General features: G+C 43.5%; 1 protein-coding gene across 9 annotated transcripts in view; it reads left to right on the forward strand.

The window, feature by feature from the left end:
* Positions 1-23,254, forward strand: part of CPPED1 (calcineurin like phosphoesterase domain containing 1) — a 257,223-nt gene that overhangs the window by 23,313 nt on the left and 210,656 nt on the right. For 7 of the 9 annotated variants that reach the window (XR_013524651.1, XR_013524652.1, XR_008475348.2 and 4 more), the window contains exon 2: positions 705-923. The exons of the other annotated variants lie outside the window; for them this stretch is intronic. Coding sequence is in view for 2 of the 7 variants with exons in the window: in XM_002755915.7 (XP_002755961.1) it covers positions 705-923 (219 nt within the window). In the remaining 5 variants the exon portion in view is untranslated. The remainder of the gene's footprint in view (positions 1-704; positions 924-23,254) is intronic. 9 annotated transcript variants of the gene reach the window in all.

A 23,254-nucleotide genomic window follows, 5' to 3' on the forward strand; every position in this document is an offset into this window, starting at 1 on the left:
CCCTTTCCAGGAACATAAAGAGTCCCCACCCCCAGCCTCACACCTCACGGCTGCCCACATCCTACTGCCTTTGAAATGTTAGCATCGATTTTTGTTTCTTCTCTTTTTTTTTTTTTTTTTTCCCACATTGACTTACTCATTTCAGGATTTCATTTCTGGCACCACATCTCCCACCAGATAGCCAGAGCTTCTGAGCGCCAAGTTTTATAATTAAAATTCTGTCACATCCCCCGAAATGGTGGAAGTGATGTGATGCCACGAAGCCTCTCAGTAAAGATTTGTAAGCACTTCACCTAGTAATTTAAATATAATACTTCTGGCAGTATTCAATTTTGGGTGTTGTATTCTAATTTAAAGACGATTATTGAGCACGAATATCCTCTGCGCAGTGTTCTGTTGTGGCTTCGTGCTTCCTTTTGGCCGCCTAGCTTGTCAACAAATGGCTAGATTGTATGGCTGCAGAAGCCCACGTGGACAGTCCTGGCCTTTGGGTATCACCACGTCCCAGGCGTAATTAGTATAAATCAAAACCTCTAGACTATGACAGGAAAATGGTATGTGTGAACAGCAGCTTATTAAAATGACCTACTTAGTTTAAGAAAAATAGTATATCCACTTGCATGGTGACCTGGTTGCATTTTATAACAGATTTTATAACATTTCTCCTTCTTCCTCTCTCCCCCTTTTTTTTTTTTTTTTTAAAGAAAAGGAAGGGGAATGGAAAGGCCCATTCTACTTCATCCTGGGCACAGACCCACAGTTTGGGTTGATGAAGGCCTGGTCCACTGGGGACTGTGACAATGGTGGTGACGAATGGGGACAGGAGATCCGTCTAACTGAGCAAGCTGTCCAGGCCATCAACAAGCTGAACCCCAAACCCAAATTCTTTGTTCTGTGCGGCGACCTCATCCACGCCATGCCCGGTAAGACTTGGGTCATCGCTTGTGACCTTTTCTCCTTCAGCCAGTCATGACTGCATTTGCAGGGAAAAAGATTCTGTTTCAAAGGCATCTTTGTTCAGTCACGGACCATTCTTTCGCTTCATGATTGTTGCAGTATCATTGAACATCCGAAAATGCACACTCACTTTATGTTTAGAGTTTGGCAAGATTAATCACGGTAATTAGGCACAGCTACAGTTCTGATGATTTGAGCTTAATATGAAAAATGGAACAGATTCCCGCACATCACCTTTCTGCATTTCCAGGGACAGACTTGAACTGCTTCCAGATACTATATCCATAAATATAATCTCTCCTCATTTCCTTTCTTCTTACACTTTTATTTCTTCCTTATTTGTTGGTGCTTTTTTGGTTGCAAGTGACAGAAATCAAACTTAAAATGGGATTCCTTGTTTTTTTTTTTAAAGTATGTGTTGCCTCATGGGACTGTAAAGTCCCGGAGCAGATCTGGATTGCAGGCACAGCTGGATCTAGGGGCTCAACTTGGTTATCTGGACTTGATCTGTCTATCACTCTGATTGGCCTTCTTCTGGCTTGACCTCATTCACATTCAGGCTCTCTCTAGATAGTGGCTTCTGGGAGCTCTACGTTTGCATCCTTTTGACAGAAACCACAACAGAAAGCAAGTGCCTTATGCTGGGTAGTCCAGCGTCCCAGGCTGCTGGGCGTAGTGGCTCACTTCTGTAATTTCAGCACTTTGAGAGGCTAAGGTGGGTGGATCACTTGAGCTCAGGAGTTCGAGACCAGCCTGACCATCATGGTGAAACCCCATCTCTACTAAAAATACAGAAATTAGCCTGGCGTGGTGCTGCATGTCTGTAGCCCCAGTTACTCAGGAGGCTAAGGCACAGGAATTGCTTGAACCCGGGATGTGGAGGTTGCAGTGAACCAAGATTGTGCCACTGCACTCCAGCCTGGATGAAGGAGTGAGACTCCATCTCAGAAAAACAAGCAAACAAAAATCAAAGTCTCAGGCTGACACCCCTCTAGCTCACATGGCCCCCCTTCCGCCAGGGTATGGGGTCAGCTTCACTGCAACCACATGGTCTAAAGTACAGGACAGTCTCACCCGCGAAAAAGTGAGATGCTGGAAATGCGACAATGACAGATACCTTCTAGAACTCTTTCCCTTTTCATTTTGCCTACTCTGATGTCCTTCTCTCTCAGGCAAGGATATAGCCCAGCAAGCATATATAAGCAAATGGAGAGTGCCCCTGTCCCTCAGGGAGGCGAGGGACCTTAGACCATTGCAGAAAACCCAGTAGTGGCTGTGGGTGTCTGTTTGGGGCTAGCTGTACCTTGTAAACCAAGGCTGTGAGTCTCACGATGATGTCTAACTCCTTTAGAAGCCGAGGTACCCTGTAGTAAGCCTGGGTATATCAGTTCCTCCTCATCGTGACTCTTGTCTGGCAGCCCACTTATTCAGAACAAAACCCATAATGAAAATGTGAAAATGGTCTGGCACGGTGGCTCACACCTGTAATACCAGAACTTTAGGTGGCCGAGGTGAATGGGTCACTTGAGATCAGGAGTTTGAGACCAGCCTGGCCAACATGGTGAAACCATGTCTACTAAAAATACAAAAATTAGCTGGTTGTGGTGTACATGCCTGTGGCAGGAGAATCGTGTGAACCTAGGAGGTGGAGGTTGCAGTGAGCTGAGATCACGCTGCTGCACTCCAGCCTGGGTGACAGATCCAGCCTGGGTGACAGAGTGAGACTGTCTCAAAAAAAAAATTAAGAAAGGGAAAAAAGAAAGAAAAAATGTGAGAATGGAAAAGGGCAGCGCAGAATTGCTCCCTCCAAAGTCTGGAAAGTGCAGGCAGCAAGGAGAACCCTCAGATCGCCCTTGATTCTCTGTTTCCTGATATTTTACCCAAAGCCATGAATGTGAACACGCCCATGTCATTGATGCCTACCCGATAGAACCCCAGGATGTCCTCCCTGGTGAAGCAGCCATTTTAGAAAGTGGCAGGACAGGCAAAAGGGACATGAAAACAGTAGAGAAAGACCTGAATTAGAACTCAAGTGGCTGGGATGCCAGCCCATGTCTGCCACTGATGCACTGGGTGAGCGTGGACAGACCTCTCATCTTCTTAAGGTCTCTGGTTCTGAGCCAAGAGCCCACTGACACAGCAAAAATCTAAACCCTCCAAGTCTGGAGCTATATAGTACAGGGACAAACAATTCCATGGTAGAGGGAACATCTTGGCAACTCAGCACAGGAACATGTTCACAATAACGGTCCTGAGTTCTGTTTGGTTTAGAGGTAAACTCTTAACCTGACTGTAAACTTGGCTACCCTTGGTGACTCTTGGCCGAGGGTTTCTGGATGCCCAGATTGTACAGTACTGAGAGAGTATAGGTGCCTCAGCTTCTAGAGGAGTTAGAAATCATAGCAGCCCTTGCTGGGCACAGTGGTTCATCCCTGTAATCCCAGCACTTTGGGAGGCCAAAGTAGGCAGATCACCTGAAGTCAGGAGTTCGAGACTAGCCTTGCCAACATGGAGAAACCCCATCTCTACTAAAAAATACAAAAATCAGCCAAGTGTGGTGGCCTGCACCTGTAATCCCAGCTACTTGGACGGCTGAGGCAGGAGAATCCTTTGAACCCAGGAAGGGGAGGTTGCAGTGAGCTGAGATCGTGCCTCTGTACTCCAGCTTGGGCAATGGAATAAGACTTGGTTTCTATTAAAAAAAGAAGAAAACATAGCAGCCCTTATAGCTAGTCTTGGGTAAAACAATGATATAGATTGACCAAAGAGATGAATAGATTAATAAGACTTCCACGTCGTCCGATTTGCAGTCTGCCGGTTTCACCGGGGTCATACAGCCCTGTGTGTAAATCAGTTAGAGCTCTCACTCTGGACTACACAGTAAGAAAACTTATTTTTTCTTAACTCCTTTTACTATCATCCCTAAACTTCTGCTTTTACTGAACACATGAAAATAAGATTTCAGTTTGGGCATACCTATAATCCCAGTGCTTTGGGAGGCTGAGGTGGGAGGATCACTTGAGGCCAGGTGTTTGAGACCAGCCTGGGCAACATAGTGAGACCTCATCCCGAAAAACATTTTTTTCAAATTAGCCAGGTGAGGCCGGGCACAGTGGCTCATGCCTGTAATCTCAATACTTTGGGAGGCTGAGGCAGGTGGGTCACTTGAGGTCAGGAGTTTGAGACCAGCCTGACCAGTTTGAGGCCCACATTGTGAAACCCTGTCTCTACTAAAAAGTACAAAAATTAGCTGGGCATGGTGGCAGTTGTCTGCAACCCCAGGAGGCTGAGGCATGAGAATAGCTTGAACTCCAGAGGCGGAGGTTGCAGTGAGCTGAGATTGCACCACTTCACTCCAGCCTGGGTGATAGAGTGTGAGACTCAGTCTCAAAAAATATATATATATATTAGCCAGGCATGGTGTTGCATGCCTATAGTCCCAGCTATGAGGGAGGCTGAGGTGGGAGGATCACTTGAGGCCAGGAGTTTGAGGCTATAGTGAGCCATGATCATACCACTGCCCTCCAACCTCCAGACAGCAGAGAGAACACCGTCTCTAAAAAAAAAAAGAGAAGAAAAAACAGAAGAAAAGATTTAAAATATTTCTGTTCAATGGTTTCTTCTGTTTAAAAACAGAATATTATGGGGCTCACTAGAATTATATAACATGTTTTTATAGATGTTTATCAACTTGTTCTGAATTCTGTTAACGTATTCAGTCGTATTTCAAAATCAGATTTAAAAAGATTTTCATGCAATTACATTGCTTTTTAAGTAACGTATACCAAGCATACATTAAAAATTGTAAGTTAAAAGATACGAGTTTTATAATCAACCCTGCAAGTTGGTCAAGACTTTGTAAATGTGAATTGGCAAACTTTTTAAATGTGAATTTTATATACAGTGCAACTCAAGCAGAATTTATAATTTGTTCTGAAGTCTTGGATTGTTTTCTGGGGTTTTAATTGAACCAGTGAAAGGAATATTTTGAATATTGTGGTTTGAGATTAAACAGAGCCTTTTAAAACTAGTTACCATTTTTTAATGTGCAATAAGTGCCTTCCCTCTCATTTAGCTCATATGGAGGGTTAGACACGAGAAAATAATTGTTCGCTCTGACTACTTATCACATTCTTCATTATCAAATGCATATATTAATAGGCAAATAAAATCAGAAAGCATTCTTTTAGTTCTGCCGTAAATAGTATCTTGAGCCTGGCCAGGTGCATTGGTTCATGCCTGTAATCCCAGCACTTTGGGAGGCCAAGGTGGGTGGATCACCTGTGGTCAGGAGTTCAAGACCAGCATGGCCAACATGGTGAAACCCTGTCTCTACTAAAATACAAAACGTAGCCCAGGTATGGTGGTGCACACCAGGTATGGTGGTGATCCCACCTACTTGGGAGGCTGAGGCAGGAGAATTGCTTGAACCCAGAAGGTGGAGGTTGCAATGAGCTGAGATTGCACCACTGCACTCCAGCCTGTGCAACAGAGAGAGACTCCATCTCACAAAAAAAAAAAAAAAAAAAAAAAGAAAGAAAGTATCTTGGGCCAAGTGGATTTAAGTTGAAAATGGAGAAAGGCCAGGCACAGTGGCTCACGCCTGTAATCCCAGCACTTTGGGAGACCTAAATAGGCAGATCACTTGAGGTCAGGAGTTCGAGACCAGCCTGGCCAACATGGTGAAACCCCGTCCCTACAAAAATTAGTCTGGCATGGTGGCGTAGGCCTGTAATCTCAGCTTCTTAGGAGGTTGAGGGAGGAGATCACTTGAACCCAGGAGGTGGTGATTGCAGTGAGCTGAGATTGCACTGCTGCATTCCAGCCTGAGCAACAGAACAAGTCTCATCTCCAAAAAAAAAAAAAAAAAAAACCCAAAAAATAGAGAAAAGAACTTTCAGAGTCATTTTTTTCATGAAAGTAAAAATATGCTTTTCCATTATAACTATCCATTATAATATTTATTGTCCACAACAATGTCTTGTGTGCAAGCTAAGTACCAGTTACAATGCTAGATGCTACAGATGTGATAGTGGAAACAAGAGACCAGGTCGTTCTGTGGAGCTAGAGTCTGGGGAGAGATGCACAGAAATGTGATGGGAAGTAGAGTCCTTGGTGCCAAGCGCCCAGGAAAAACCTTAAGAGATGGAAGCTTGTTTCTCACGAAGTCCATTTGGTTTTGTAACACATTTTCGTTTCACAAGCATCTTTTGGGTTATCTTGGTATTTTCTTCTAAAGCTTTGTTATGGGGTAAGCCACATTATAAGTATCAAAAGAAGATTTGTGCAAGTATTGAGACCCATTGATGTTCATCCTTCACTCTTAATTTAGGGTTACTCTTGTCAGTCCTACTGAAGCTGAGGCATCCACCCACTGTTTTTGTCCCTAGGAGCCTTGTTAAATTTCAGCAATTACGTGTGAAGCTGACAAATCAGAACGTGATAATACCACTAGGGTGCAAGGGATTCCTTTGAGTCTTTAGAACAGTTTGTTACTAACATACATGTCCATCCCTGTTTATTAAAAATTGCCATAGCCATACAAAAACAGTTAATACAGGATGATTTCTTCCCTTGATATTAAGTCTTCTTGAAGAGTTCTTCATGTATTGACCTGCACTTGGGCATCTATTCCGTGACTTAGTTTCTGTTGATGATTTAGCCCTGGGAACTCCGATGTTCTGTAAGGGGAGGGAAGCCTGCTTTAGTATTTGTATTAGTCTGTTTTCACCCTGCTGATAAACACATATTTGAGACTGCGTCATTTATAAGCAAAAAGATATTTAATTGCCTCATAGATTCGCATGGCTGGGGAGGCCTCACAATCATGGCGGAAGGTGAAAGGCAAATCTTTTTTTTTTTTCTGAGATGGAGTCTTGCTCTGTCACCCAGACTGGAGTACAGTGGCATGATATTGGCTCACTGCAGCCTCTGCCTCCTGAGTAGCTGGGACTACAGATGCACACCACCACAGCTGGCTAACTTTTGTATTTTTAGTAGAGACAGAGTTTCACCATGAGGATGGTGTCGATCTTCTGACCTCATGATCCACCTGCCTTGACCTCCCAAAGTGTTGGGATTACAGGTGTGAGCCACCACACCTGGCCAGAGGCACATCTTACATAGTGGCAGATGAGAGAAGAGAGGTTGTGCAGGGAAACTCCCCTTTACAAACCCATCAGATCTCTTGACGCTTATCCACAATCTTGAGAACGCCATGAGAAAGACCCACCCCTGATTCAGTTACCTCCCACCAGGTCCCTTCCACAACATGTGGGAATTGGGGGAGCTACAATTCAAGATGAGATCTGGGTGGGGCCACAGTGAAGCCATATCGGTATTATTCCAAAGGATGGTGTGTTAGTTTCCTGTTCCTGCTATCACAAACTACCACCAACTTAGTGGAATCAAACAGTCCCAGAGGTCAGAAGTCCAGCAAGAGCCTGCAGCGGTGTTTTCCTTCTAGAGGTTCCAGCTTCTAGAGGCCAACTACGTTTCTTGGCTCATGCTCCTTCTTCCATCTTCAAAGCCAGCAGCATTGTACCTTTTCTCCTCTGTGACCTCTGCTCCATCCTCTCATATTCCATTACTCTCATTCTCCTGCTTTCCTCTTGTAAAGACCCTGGTGATTATATTAGGTCCATCCAGATAACCCAGGATAATTTTTCCATCTCAAGATCTTTAACATAATCCCATCTGCAAATTTCCCTTTTGCTGTAGAAGGTAGCATATTTGTAAGTTCCAGGAGTTGGGATGTCGAATATCTTTGGAGGGACATTGTTCAGCCTACTGCAGATGGCAGGGACTGAAATTCAGGGTCTGTTATCTGCCAGGAACTGTGTTACTAGCTCATCTACTCATTACAGTCTTGCAAAGGAGGTGTCATTGCTATTTCCATTTTAATTGATGGGGAAACTGGCTCAGAGCAGCGAATTGCTTTTCCCAAGACCACTCAGCTTGTAAACGGGGAACTCTTGTTCATCTGTTTCCAAACCTCATGTGCTTTGTTCTGTAGCCTGGATGGTTAGACAGAAGGTGATGCCCAGAGCAGCAGATGGAGTTGTTAGAGTCGTAGAATCTCTGCCCTACCCAGACCTAGTGGATCCGAATCTGGATTTTAATACAATTCCCAGATGAGTCTGTGGACAGAGAGGTTCAAGAAGCACTTACAGATTGAACATCCCTAGTCTGAAAATCCAAAATGCTTCAAAATGTGAAACTTGTTGAGCACTGCCATGATACCACAGTGGAAAATTCTATACCTTTGGTCCCAAGCATTTTGGATAAGAGATACTCAACCTGTGATAGTGATGATGAGGATGATGGCAACACTGCAGGAAAAGTGCTCATAGATGACATGGTGAAAATGTATGTCTCAGTCTGTTTTCTCTTGCTTATAATGGAATACTTGGTACTGGGTCCTTTATAAGAAATGAAATTTATTTCTTTCAGTTTTGGAGGCTGGTAAGTCCAAGGTCAAGGGGCTGCATCAGCTGAGGGCCTTCTTGCTGCTGGGGACTCTGTGCAGAGTCTCAGAGTGGTACAGAGCATCACATGGGGAGGGGGCTGAGTCTGTTAACTCGAGTCTCTCTTCTTAAAAAGTTACCAGGCCAGGTGCAGTGGCTCACATCTATAATCCCAGCACTTTGGGAAGCCAAGGCAGATGGATCACTTGAGCTCAGGGGTTGGAGACTAGCCTGGGCAACATAATGAAACCCTGTCTGTACAAAAAATAGAAAATTAGCCAGGCATGATGGTGCATACTGGTAGTCCCAGCTACTCGGGAGACTGAGGCGACAGGATCGCTTGAACCTGGGAGGCCAAGGCTTCAGTGAGCCATGATCATGCCATTGCACTCCTGCTTGGGTTCATTAATCCATGAATGGATTAATCCATTCATGAGGGCAGGGCCCTCATGATCCAGCCACCTCTTAAAAGCCCCACCTCTCCACTGGGTGCAGTGGATCTCGTCTATAATCCCAGCAGTTTGGGAGGGGGAGGCAGGTGGATCACAAGGTTAGGATATCGAGACCATCCTGGCCAACATGGTGAAACCCTGTCTCTGCTAAAAATACAAAAAAATTAGCTGGATGTGGTGGCTCACACCTGTAATCCCAGGTACTTGGGAGACTGAGGCAGAATTGCTTGATCTGGGAGGCCAAGATTGCAGTGAGCTGGGATCATGCCATTGAACTCCAGTCTGGGTGACAGAGTGAGACTACCTCTCAAGAAAGAAAAAAAAAAACCCTACCTCTCAGTACAGCCACACTGGGGATTACATTTCAACATGAGTTTTGGAGGGCACAAATGTTTAAACTATAGCAATGTGTGAGGAGCTATTGAAGGACTAGAGCAGCATGCATTCATAATAGATCGAGAAATTGTGTCAGTTAATAAAACAGACTTCTAAGACAAAAACCCTTGTTAATAAGGCAGATGACTCTTATCTGCCTTTTTAACTTTTTTCTTTTTTTTCTGAGACAGTCTCACTCGGTCACCTAGGCTGGAGTGTGGTGGCATGATCTTAGCTCACTGCAACCTCCGCCTCCCAGGTTCAAGTGATTCTCCTGCGTCAGTATCCTAAGTAGCTGGGATTACAGGCACCTGCCACTGTACCTGGCTAATATTTGTAATTTCAGTAGAAGTGGGTTTTTGCCGTGTTGGTCAGGCTGGTCTTGAACTCCTGACCTCAAGGGATCCACTTGCCTTGGCCTCCCAAAGTGCTGGGATTATAGGCATGAGTCACAGTACCCAGCCTGGAGGAAACATTTGTAAAAAGCCATCTTCGTCCTCATCCCTGGCAGCCTCACTTTCTGGACCCTCAACTGCTTGATGTTTCTTCTCACCTAAAAAAATAAACTACAGTGCACAGGAGCCTTTCAGTCAGAACTCAGCATTGTGGGTGGGGACTGCTGCCATCATCTGTTGCTGCTACTGTTGAACAGCTGAGGCAGGTATTCTGATGATGCCACTGTGCTAGTTAGTTTCCTTGGGCACGTTATTTTCTCATTGTGTTGATGGTGTGTCGTATTTTTTACTGTTAAGAACTTAGGTGTGAATAAATGTAACAAAATGATTGTTTCCCAGTAGCATGTAAATTCAGAGTTAGGAATCACAGTGACACCAAATAACCAGAGATTGTTCACATGGGTGGCTGAGACAGGCACTTTTAATTTTGTTATTTATTTATTTTTATTATATTTTTTGAGGCAGAGCCTTACCCCGTCGCCCAGGCTAAGAGCACTGTCATGATCTCGGCACACTGCAACCTCCACCTCCTGGATTCAAGCAATTCTCGTGCCTCAGACTCTCGAGTAGCTGGAAATACAGGTGTGTGCCACCACGCCTGGCTAATTTTTGTTTTTTTAGTAGAGACGGGGTTTCACCATGTTGGCCATGCTGGTCTCGAACTCCTGGCCGCAAGTGATCTGCTTACCTCAGTCTCCCAAAGCGTTGGGATTACAGGCATTAGCCACCACACCGAGGCACGGCCACTTTTTAATGTACTAAATGTCATCGTGTGTGTATGCAAGTGGTTTGTGAACATTCCTTTTAACTGGTAAAAATAATGGTGGATATCAAGAGAACCATTATTCCTTTAGACTTACACATGCTCAGCATTCAAAGGGGAATGCTTTACGTTTGTAGGTTTGTTTTGCTTTTCACACAACACTTTGAATAAAGCAGGATGACCTCTTCTTACAGGACTTCTAGAATAGCACTTTGATGTTCAGGAAAACAGCCACACATGTACACTTTAAAAGGGTCTTTATGTGGAACATTTGGGAGAGCTATAATGGGTTCTTTCATTTGGGTAGTGCATTTGTACATAATCCCTTACCTGCCATCTCAAAGTTCAGAAACCTCTGAAAACTAAGAGTTTTTTCTTAAGTTTGAAGCTAACTCAGCTGGTGGCAAAACTGCCTTCAAGTGACATGAGGCTATTTATGGTCTTTATTGATCCCAATATTTAGTGAGCATATTCATATGTTTTGCTAACAGAATATTACTGGGTTTCATTATGGGGCACCGCCCAAGTCCCAGCTCAAAGTGTTATTTAATATGTGATCTGAAAAAAAAAAAATGTGATCTGTGCCCTGTCTTACCGTTTGAAGGTTAGAAAAATTTGGAATTTCAAAGGAGATCTGGCCTAGGGGGGGTTGGGGTAAGAGCTTATGGATCTGCAAAGTTGATACTTTGGGATTATAGATGAGGAAGCCTTTCATCACTAAAAGCAGAAGGCTTTTCTGATTTAATGTAGTTCCCAAGTTAACTTTAGCACATCCATTGCTCAGTAACTGCATTTTCAAAAGTTAAAAGGGTCCCAGACATCATATTTGAATTTTGGGGACCATTTCTGTTAAGACCAAAGAGACTCAGTACGAAAATGGAATTGAATTTAGAAATGATTCCAACAAATGGAGGAGAGGGAGCATGCACCAAAGTGATATTCGCTATAGATAAAGCCGAATAATCCACTTAGGAAGAAAGGTCTTAACTTCAAGGTAAAGAAGGGCTGGACTTGTGTAGATATGGGTGCAAAAGGCTGGAGAGGAGAGGAAGCAAATCAGTAGAGTGTGGTTAAGAATGGGAGATGCTGTGGGAATGTAAAGTAGAGTTACTGATGAAAGGAGCTAGGCTTTTCTATCAGGAAAAAGCCCCACTGAGACCTGAAAGGTTCTAATTCATCTAGTTTGGTAGCTATTCCCTTTAAATTAGATGTCAAGGGCAAGACCAAGTTCCCCATAAGAGTAGCCATGGCCAAATGACCATCAAGACTCTTTCCTCACTAGGAGATTTTTTTTTTTTTTTGAGACACAGCCTGTCGCCCAGGCTGCAGTTCAGTGGCGTGATCTTAGCTCAGCTCACTGCAACCTGTGTATCCCGGGTTCAAGCAGTTCTCCTGCCTCAGCCTCTCGAGTAGCTGCGATTACAGGTGTGTACCACCATGCCCAACTAATTTTTGTATTTTTAGTAGAGACGGGGTTTCTCCATGTTGGCCAGGCTGGTCTCAAACTCCTGACCTCAGCTGATCCACCTGCCTTGGCCTCCCAAAGTTCTGAGATTACAGATGTGAGCCACTATGCCTGACCCCCACTGGGAGATTTCCAATTCTGTAATGAATGTATAGAATTGGGAAATAAAGCCACTGAACAAAGATAGAATGCTTGGGTGTGCTGGGCATCAGACAAAGAATAAAGCCCTTTGTCTTTCTTTGGTTCCGCAATCCAGCAAGGGTGATATTCATTTTTCTCCAGCTAGGCAGTTGCAAACCCATGAATGTAATTCTGGTAACGAGACAGACCATGATAAGCAAAGCCTCGGAGGCATAATTTTGAAAACCAAAGCCAGGATTAAGGCTCTGGCCAGGAAAGGCCTTATCTCATTGCTCCAACCTCCAAAAGTTCTCCTTCCCCCAAGATTAGTTCCAAGTTCCTAAAGGAAAGAGTGTGTGTGTGTGTGTGTGTGTGTGTGTGTGTGTGTGTGTGTATTGGTGACTATTTTCATTTAGTGCCCAGTGCAAGGCATGTGGAAGGTATTCAGTGAATGCTGGTCAAATGAATCACTGTATGTTTCCCATGGTCTTTAGCAAGAAGACAGCACATGGTAGGCACTCAGTACAAATTTCTGGAATACATGAATAAATAGTCAATTCATTTATTTAACAAATCTGTATTGAGTGTCTGCCTTTTACCAGGCAGTGTTCTAGATGTTTGCACTGTGGTAGTGAATGAAACAGACAGAAATCTGTGCTTCATTTAGAAATAAGGAATATAGATACACGTAGATACATGGAAACATGAAACTCTTTGTGCTTTTTGTTGCTGTCATTCTAGTCTTCTGCAGCATTTAAATGAGGGTAGATAGGGATCTTTTCATTGTTACCTTATTAGATTTTTTAATTCTACAAGTAATACATAGAGACATTCTCCTTGTAAATTTAAAATCTATATTTAAAATAAACTTTGACCTTCCCCCAAGTGCTTTTCTCAAGGACACTATGGTTAAAACTGTGCTTGAATGTAAGCATCCTTTTCTTCTTTCCTTTTTTTTTTCCCTCCCTCCCTCCTTCTCTCTCTTTCTTTCTTTCCTCTTTCTCTTTTCTCTCTTTCTCTCTTTTGTCTCCTTCTCTCCTCCTTCTCTTCTCTTCTCCCTTCTCCCTTCTCTTCTTTTTGAGACAGTCTCGCTTTGTCACCCAGGCTGGAATGCAGTGGTGTGATCTCTGCTCTCTCCAACCTCCACCTCCCCGGTTCAAATGATTCTCCTGCCTTAGCCTCGTGAGTGGGTGGGACTACAGGTGTGTGCCACCACACTAGCTGATTTTTGCATTTTTAGTAGAGACGGTATTTTGCCATGTTGGCCAGGCTGGTCTAGAACTGCTGACCACAGGTGATCCACCCATCTTGGCCTCCCAAAGTGCTGGGATTATCGGTGTAAGCCACGGCCCCCCAGACAGCACGCTTTTCTGAAGTACAAACGTGATCATACTGTGTGCACATTGTTGTGTGGCTTACCTTTTTCTCTTTCATCTGTCTAGAAAATCTTATGTTTGTACATAAAGATTTATATGAGGCTTTTAATAACTACATTGCATTCTGTGGATGGGCATTTCATAATCGGTTAATCTTGCAGAAACTCCAGGTGGGAGTTAACCTGAACAGTGCTGCAATGAGCATCCTCAGATGTGCTATTGTGTAATCAAGTAAGTATTTCTTTAGACTTGAAGTCAAAGTGGCTTACCTGGGTTTGTAATCTGCACTGCCATTTGTACTGAGGGAACACTGGCCAGTTGTCTTAGTAGTTCCTTGGGAAACATCTTTGGAACAAGAAAATGACCAGCGCTTTTCTTCCATGTTATCTCTTCTTTGTAACTGACAGCCTCCATCCCTGTAATGTAAGCAGTATGTTCCCGCACCGCCCCCGTGTCATAGATACTCAGAACATTTCCATTGAGCAGAAACCCTTTTGTTCATAATAAAGTAGGATCTGCTTGTTTTGTTTGGTTTTGTTGTTAAAGAGGCTCAGTTAAATCATGTTCATTTCTGCAGATGGATCATTAGCCTTGAGTGGTTATGTTTAAATATCTACTCCAGGCTCCAAGAAATGCCACTATTTAAAGACAGTTTACCCTGCAGTTCAACACAGAGAAACATAAAAGAGGAGTTCTATGTGTGCAAGAAAGTGACGCCTTAGTTGAAATACCACCAGCCTCTGGAATGGGCTGGGGCTGTCTTTGCTCAGATTTTCCAGCGGGCCGTGTACGAGCCAGATGCTGAGCAGTAATCCGGGAGCAATCAGCCGAGCCCCCTGGCTCCTGCGCTCCTTCACATCCATTACGAACCCTGTGAAAGCATCCAGACAATCAGTGACAATGCCACCCTTCTGGTGAGGCTGATTAAAAGTGGTTGGAACTAATTTACCTTATATGACTAATTAGGGAACTTGGAACATTACTTAAAAAGTTGTTTTCTGATTAGGTGTGTGATCGCCCTTCCACTCCTGCCAGCATTTTCCTCGTGCGACCTGGCGGCTGTCAACCCTTTATTCCAAGTCTCAGCGTCTTAACCCGTTTTGTGCCTCAGATTCCTTCATGAAGTTGCTGAAGCCCCTGGACCCCATCTCAGAATAATTTTTCTAAATATGTAAAATAAAATTCCTAGGATTTTGAAGGAAACCAACTCTATTGAAATATGGTTATCAAAATATTTTAAAAATTGTTAGATATAGTAATATTCATTCTTCTGTGTTGGTCTGTTATATAACAATCTAACAGCAGGCTAATAACTGTCATAGTTTCAAAATGGCAGTGAGTTTAAGGCCAGGCACAGTGGCTCATGCCTGTAATCCCAGCACTTTGGGAGGCTGATGTAGGTGGATCACTTGAGGTCAGGAGTTTGGGACCAGCCTGACCAACATGGTGAAACCCCATCTCTACTAAAAATACAAAATTAGCCGGCATGGTGGTGCATGTCTGTAATCCCAGCTACTTAGGGGGCTGAGGCAGGAGAATTGCTTGAATCCAGGAGGTGGAGGTTGCAGTGAGCCGAGATCACGCCACTGCACTCCAACCTGGGCAACAAGAGCCAGACTTCGTCTCAAAAAAAAAATAGCAGTGAGTTTAGACCATACTCTGAGTTAATCTGCAACAAGTGTGATGTGATGGGGGAAAAAAAAATCCATGTGATTTCTGTTGGTGCAAAATTCAAGGGGGATGTTAATACCTCTGTAATTTCTACTAACTTCTTAATAGAAGGAAATGCTAAATATCAGAAGTTAATGAAAAATCAAGTTTTCTTCCCATCCAAGTTCACAGGAGGAACCCCAAGTCGCCGTGGCCCCAGATTAAGAGCCCACACCCTTGTGCACGTGCACACATACTCCTGTTCTTTGACTTATTGGGACTACCTCTTTGTAGTCAACACGTAGATATTGTAATTGGCCAAAGTATAAACTCATTGGTGGAAACTTTACCTTTAATTAAAGGCCAGAAACCTTCATTGTAGCTAGGAAAATGTGCATATTTGATTATTCAATGAGAAGAAGTAGCAGGAGCTCAATAATTGGGACTAGTTAACAGTTGCCTTTTGATTAGGTTTAAAAACAGAGAAAGTGGCCAGGTGCAGCGGCTCATGCCTGTAATCCTAACACTTTGGGAGGCTGAGGTGGGCGGATCACCTGAGGTCGGGAGTTTGAGACCAGCCTGACCAACATGGAGAAACCCTGTCTCTACTAAAAATAAAAAATTAGTTGGGTGTGGTGGCACGTGCCTGTAATCTCAGCTACTCAGGAGACTGAGGCAGGAGAATTGTTTGAATCCGGGGGTAGAGGTTGTGGTGAGCTGAGATTGCGCCACTGCACTCCAACCTGGGCAACAAGAGCGAAACTCTGTCTGAGAAACAAAAAAACAACAAACAAAAAGCATAATCTTTCTGTCTGGTTTCCAGTGTTCAGATCAAAAATTGAAAACTGAGAGAGCCTTGCTTTATTTGTTTATTTGTTCAGTGGAGCATTTGAGGAGGCTTAAAATGAACGAAAACACAGTAGAGAAGAAATATAAGTCAGGATCGAAGAAAATAAAAGTTCATATAGGAAGAGAAGACCAGAGGCTGAAACAGATAGTAAGATCTTAGGAATCCTGGTGGTTGATAGAATTCAGTTGACAGTTCAGCCAGAGAGAGTTTGTCAAAGAAGCAAAACCTTATCCATATGTAAGAGGAATACAGCTCTTCCTGGAAAATCTTATTTTAAAAGAAAATTTTTATGAAAATTTCCTTCTGGGGCACTAAGTAATACAGTGTCCAGTAAGGCAGTTTCTTTTTTCTTTCTCTTTTTTTTTTTGAGACAGAGTCTCAATTTGTTGCCCAGGCTAGATTGCAGTGGTGTAATCTCTGCTCCCTGCAGCCTTCCTCCTGGGTTCAAGTGATTCTCTCGCCTCAGCCTCCTGAGTAACTGGAACTGCAAGTGCCCACCCCCACACCCAGCTAATTTTTGTATTTTTAGAAGAGACAACAGTTTCACCATGTGGGCAAGGCTGGTCTCGAACTCCTGACCTCAGATGATCCTGCCACCTTGGCCTCCTAAATGCTGGGATTACAGGCATGAGCCATTGAGCCCCAGTAGGGCAGTTTGTAGGTGTAGGTTTCTTTACCTGGGTGTGAGCTTCATGAATGGGCTTCATCCAGCCAGTGGGCCCTGTCAGCTCTGCAAAGTCCAGTGTATTTGCATAGATGCTTGAGGTTGTGGGGATGCTTTGGGGACTGCAGTAGGGAGAATGTCCATAGCTTTCATCAGATCCTTCAAGGACCTGGTGATGGTTCAGTTTACGTGTCTGCCTGGCTGGGCTAAGACGTGCCCAGATAAGCTGGGAAAACATGATTTTTGGGTGTGTCCATGAGGGCATTTCCAAAAGAGATTAGTTTTTAAATCAGTAAACCGAGTGAAGATCTGCCTTCACTATTGTGGGCAGGCATCATCCAATGCATTGAGGGTTTGAATAGAAGAAAAAGATGGAGGAAGGGTGAATTTGCCTCCTGTTTGAGCTGAGACATCTCCTGCCCTCAAACACTGGCACTCCTGTTCCTCAGGCCTTTAGATTCAAACCAGCACTCACACCATCAGTTCCTCTGATTCTCAGGCCTTTGGATTTAGATTGAATGAAACCCCTGGCTTACACATGGCAGATGGTGTGATGTCTTGGCTCTTGTGATAGTGTGAACCATTTCCCGTACTAAGCCTCCTCATATATCTGTGTATCTCCTGTTGGTTCCCTGGAGCACATGACTGATACAGGCTCTGTGACTCAAAAAGACGAGGACCTCTGAGCAATCATTGAGCCAAAATGATGTGGGATCTGAATGCTCTTGTGTTCTGCTCCTGCCTGGGGATGCTGTCCCTCGTAGCAGTCCATGACTGTAGAGGCTGTTAGGCAAATCACTTATGGCAGTCTAATCAGAGATACCAGACCAGCCCTCTGAGCAGAACAGTACTGGAGGCTGCCTCCACCCTCTGTGCTTCCTTGGGGGTTTTCTGCTTTTGTTTTAGTTTGAGATGAAGTCTCGCTCTGTCTGTCCCCAGGCTAGAGTGCAGTGGCATGATCTCAGCTCACTACAATCTCTGCCTCCCTGGTTCAAGAGATTCTCTTTCCTCAACTCCCAAGTAGCTGGGATTACAGGCACCTGCCACCACACCTGATATGGTTTGGCTTTGTGTCCCCACCCAAATCTCATCTTGAATTGTACTTCCATAATTCCCATATGTGGCGGGAAGGACTCGGTGGGAAATAATTGAATCATGGGGAGGTTTCCCCCATACTGTTCTTGTGGTAGTGAATAAGTCTCATGAGATCTGATGGTTTTATCAGGGGTTTCTGCTTTTGCATTTTCCTCATTTTTCTGTTTCCACTGCCACATAAGAAGTGCCTTCTGCCTCCCGCCATGATTCTGAGGCCTCCCAGCCATGTGGAGCTGTAAGTCCAATTAAACCCCTTTTCCTTCCCAGTCTTGGGCGTGTCTTTATCAGCAGCATGAAAATGAACTAATACAACACCCAGCTATTTTTTTTTGTAGAGATGGGGTTTCACCATGTTGGCCAGGCTGGTCTTGAACTCCTGACCTAAGATGATCCACCTGCCTCAGCCTCCTGTTGGGGTTTTCTGGAGCTAGTGAATGCCTTTTGCAGAAGTTTGTGGGATCCCCTGGCAAGCCAACTTGCTGTAGACAAAGTGAGTGTCTTTCTAGCTTGTGCTTAGCTGACTGGAATATTTACATCTTCTCTTTCATCGTTGTTTTTGCTCTAAACACTCATTTCCTGGAGTTAGAACATTTTGCCTCCTTGATGGGCCTATTTTCTGTCACTAAATGAAGCACTAAAAAGGAGCATGATCCCAAAGGGGTTCAATTATCAGGTAATTGGTCAAGTGATCAGAATGTGGAATGAAGAAAAATAATAAGAGGTTGGAAAATGGAGCATTTGAATGCCAGAATGGCTGAGGACATGTATTTCGCAAACCCAGAATTTAGAAAGTCACCTGCATGTTTCAAATTCTGTGTGGTTTTTCCCCAGTTCCTAAGTAGTGTATTGGAAAGCCATGGTAGGTTCTATTCAATATATATTACTTGGTTTGTATGAAAAATTTACTGTTCCCTTCTTTATATATTATTTGAGTGAACTACCACTGTCATCATCCATATTCTTGTGAAGAAATTTTATATTGATCTGCAAGGTAGCACCTTAGGAAATTTCACTTGGATAGTATACCTTTCTTAATTTTTTTTTCTAAAGCACATGAAAGCATATTTTATATTATACTAAAGCCGCTTATTATGTCAACAGTTAAATCTCTTTTATTAATTGTATCCTAAGCAGGCTAACAGTACAGAGTTGACAGTGAGTTGCTATAAATATCTAGCAGCCAATATAATCAGCTGTAGCTGTTAGATGTGACATTAAATGATTCTTGTTTAGTAACATGTATAATTTAAAAACTAGTAGAGCCTGATGAAGCTTCATCTGTTAGCAGTGTGGTGCTGGATCACTACCTGAGTAATGTTTATGCCTGCAAAGTTTTAGATCAATGAATTTACATCTCTCCGTTAATTAGGAAGAGATAATGAACAGCATTAGAGATGAAGGGGATTATGACTCCGTAAATTCTCTGGGACTAGATGAAAGTAAATGTGTTTAATCAAAGGAATAAATCACTTAGTTGAGTTCCACTCCAGACTTCTTAGATCACTGTGTTCCCAGGGCTAGCAGGAACGCGGTTCGTATGACAGACATGGTTTAGAGCATGACACTCTTCTGTTCCACCAGTCACTGCTCATGACCTTGAGGCTGGCAGTTGAGGTCAAGTTGTTGGACTTTAATTCCTTTGCTCATTTGTTTCTCAGATGGGAACAGAGGGGATCTGCCTATGTGCCTGTCCCTGCTTAGTAAGAAACAGATATGGTGTCTATCCTCAGGAAACTTATAGGCTAGTCAGAGACAGAGTCATGAGGCATCTGGAGTTACAAACAAAATGGTGGCTCCGAGCATGTGATACCCAAGAGGGTGGGAGGTGGGTGAGTTAGAGAAGGCTTCCTTGAAACTGGAGTAGGGCTGGGTAGCCCTCACCAGGCTTATGGTTTATTAAAAATTAAATCAGGCCAGGCACGGTGGCTCACATTTGTAATCTCAGCACTTTGGGAGTCTGAGACGGGAGGATCACTTGAGATCAGGAGTTTGAGACCAGCCCTAGCAACATGGCAAAACCCCAACTCTACAAAAAAATACCCAAATTTGTCTAGGTGTGGTGGTTCATGCCTGTAATCCCAGCACTTTGGGAGGCCAAGGCAGGCAGATTGCTTGAGCTCAGGAGTTCAAGACCAGCCTGGCCAGCATGGTGAAACCCCTGTCTACAAAAAAATACAAGAATTAGCTGGGCATGGTGGCATGCACCAGTAATCGCAGCTACTTGGGAGGCTGAGGCACAAAAATCACTTGAACTTGGGAGGTGGAGATTGCAGTAAGCTGAGATCTCGCCACTGCACTCCATCCTGGGTGACAGAGCAAGACCCTGTCTCAAAAAGAAAAAAAAAAACAAAAAAATTCAAATCAAACAATACCAAAAGATATCCAGAAAAAACCTTGATGTTCCTGTCACTATTGACCTGCTTCTCACAGAAAGCTGCAGTTATGTTTTTTCATTAAAAATTATAGAAAATTGTTAAGTGTGGGTACACTTACATATGTAGCATTTTGTTAAAAAAAAAAAAAAAGGCTAGGCATGGTGGCTTACACCTGTAATCCCAACATTTTGGGAGGCTGAGGCGGGTGGATCACAAGGTCAGGAGTTCCAGTCCAGCCTTACCAACATGGTGAAACTCCATCTCTACTAAAAATTCAAAAATTAGCTGGGTGTGGTTGTGCATGCCTGTGATACCAGCTACTCGGGAGGCTGAGGCAGGAGAATCACTTGAACCAGGAGGCTGAGGTTGCGGTGAACTGAGATTGTGCCACTGTACTCCAGCCTGGGCAACAGAGCAAGACTCTGTCTCAAAAAGGAAAAAAAAAATTGCAAATGGGAGCAAAAAGACACAAAGTTTAAATACCTTGTTGTTGTCCTGGTCTTTCCATAGCAGTATATGCGGATATGTTTCACTTTCTTCAATGGACAAAATACCAGCTTGTATTAGGTTGGTAATACAAACAACCTAACACAACCTAAGTAATAAAAGTAATTGCAGTTTTGCCATTACTTTCAATGGCAGAAATTGCAGTTACTTTAGCACCAATTAAATATTTGAGGTTCGGACTGTGCCCAGAATCCTGCCAGAACCAGCAGTGCAGGGCCCCTCCCGGAGTCTGTATATTTGTGTACATGGCCACAGCTGAGAACTGGCCTGTGATGTTGGATGGCTGTAATTCAAATTCTGGCTCTCTTATTTCCTGGCCAAATAGATTTGGGCATGTTATCTCATCTCTCTGTAGCTGAATTTCCTTATCTGTAAAATGCAGATAATAATGGTACCCACTTCATAGGTTTCTCATAAGACTTAAATGTATAAAAGTGCTTAGAATATTGGCTGGCATTTAATACAGCCCAATAACTATGATTACTTCTGTTTTATTTTTAATAAGGACTCTATTGAGATTGGACTCCATACCATGCCACTCATCCATTTCGATTCGTTGGTCTTTTGTGTATTTGCTGAGTTGTATAATGATCACTAAAATCATTATTAAAACATTTTTATCAAGGCAAGGCATGGTGGATCGTGCCTCTAATCCCAGCACTTTGGAAGGCCAAGGCAGGAGGATAGCCTGAGCCCAGGAGTTGAAGACCACCCTGGGCAACTTAGCGAGAACTCATTTCTTTTATTTTGTTTTGAGATGGAGTTTCACTCTTGTTGCCCAGGCTGGAGTGCAGTGGTGCCATCTTGGCTCACCGTAGCCTCCACCTCCATCTTAGGTTCAAACAATTCTCCTATCTCAACCTCCCAAGTAGCTAGAATTACAGGTACCCGCCACCACACCTAACCAATTTTTGTATTTTTGTAGTAGAGACAGGGTTTCACCATGTTGGCCAGAGTGGTCTCGAACTCCCAGCCTCAAGTGATCTGCCCACCTCGGCCTTCCAAAATGTTGGGATTACAGGTGTCAGCCACTGCGCCTAGTGCAAGACCTCATTTCTACAAAAAAAAAAAAATTTATTAGCTGAGTGTGGTGGATGTGCCTGTATTACCAGCCACTTGGGAGGCTGAGGTGGGAGGACTGCCCGAGCCCAGGAGGTGGAGGTTGCAGTTAGCTGACATTGTGCCACTGCACTCCAGCCTGGAGGACAGAGTGGGACCCTGTCTCAAAACTAAACAGAACATTTTCGTGAACCCCGAAAGAAACTCTGTCCCTGTTAGTTGTCATCCCCTATTTCCCTTCACCTCCCACTCCAGCTTTAGGCAGCCACTAATCCACTGTCTGTGTAGATTTGCCTATTCTGGATATTTCATATAAATGGAACCATACAGCATACAGTCTCTTGAGACTGACTTCTTTCACTTTTCATGTTTTGCAGGGTTCATCAGGTTGTAGCTATTGTTGAGTGATACTCTACCGTATGGATGTACCACATTTCATCTACTACTACTACTTTTTGTTATCCTATGGGATAAATTCTTATAAGTAGATTGTGGATTAATTTGAATCACTTTATTCAAATGATAACATTAAGGAAAATGAAATTTAGACCCTAACCCTGACATATAGCATAACTAATACAATGTCATATCTGTACCTCCGTTACTAAAGAATATCCCTGGTGGTCCCGGAAATCGAATTCACCATCTCCTTCGTATTACCTTCTTCCCTTGAAAAATAATTAAAAATAAATGAGAGAGTATTTTTAACATGGAAATTTCAGTCCCAGGGAACTAAGCAAAAGAGAGAGATCCAGTTCCCTGCCTTTGGGCAGACCCCAGGCTGTCCTCTCAAATAGCCGAGGATCTGTTTATTTTAAGACTATACTCTTCTTTCCATTGTTCCCATTTAAAAAAAAAAAAAATTTACCTTTCCAATGGTGCTGACATTGTTCACTTTTTTTTTTTTCTTGGAGACAGAGTCTTGCTCTGTTGCCCAGGCTGGAGTATAGCGGTGCGATCTCCACTGCGTTCAAGCAATTCTCATGCCTCCAGATTAGCTTGGATTATAGGCACCCACCACCACGCCCGGCTAATTTTTGTAATTTTAGTAGAGATGAGGTTTTGCCATGTTGACCAAGCTGGTCTCAAACTCCTGACCTCAAGTAATTCGCCTGCCTCAGCCTCCCAAAGTGCTGGGATTATACCTTTAGTCACTCTGCCTGGCCCACATTTTTAATCAAGAATATTTTGTCTGAAGAGTAAGCCCAAATTTTTTGAAAGTAGGAAGCAGTTTTAGTAAGTGTAGTTCCACTGCTGGCATCCATAGCTTTCATTTATTTCTAGTTAACTAGTCACTTCACAGGACACTGTTTTCCCTGATTGATTTCTTATCATTAGGTAAACCTAAGCGGTCACTAGAAATTGGGAAGAGCTTGTTACTAATGTAAATAATACTACTTATAATAGTGTAGAGACGCAAGGATTGCTGTTTCATTATGAAATAATTGTACCTTTATCCCTTTTTGTAAATGAGCAAACTGTCAGGTCAAACAGTGTGCCTGGCACTGCCCAGCTGATGGGTAGTGACCCTGTGGTTCCAGCCCATCTCAGAAACTGAGAGCTTGGCCTCTTTTTTTTTTTTTTAGACAGTCTGGCTCTTCGCCCAGACTGGAGTGCAGTGGCAC

The sequence above is a fragment of the Callithrix jacchus genome, chromosome 12, assembly GCF_049354715.1.
Source record: "Callithrix jacchus isolate 240 chromosome 12, calJac240_pri, whole genome shotgun sequence".
NCBI lineage: Eukaryota > Metazoa > Chordata > Mammalia > Primates > Cebidae > Callithrix > Callithrix jacchus.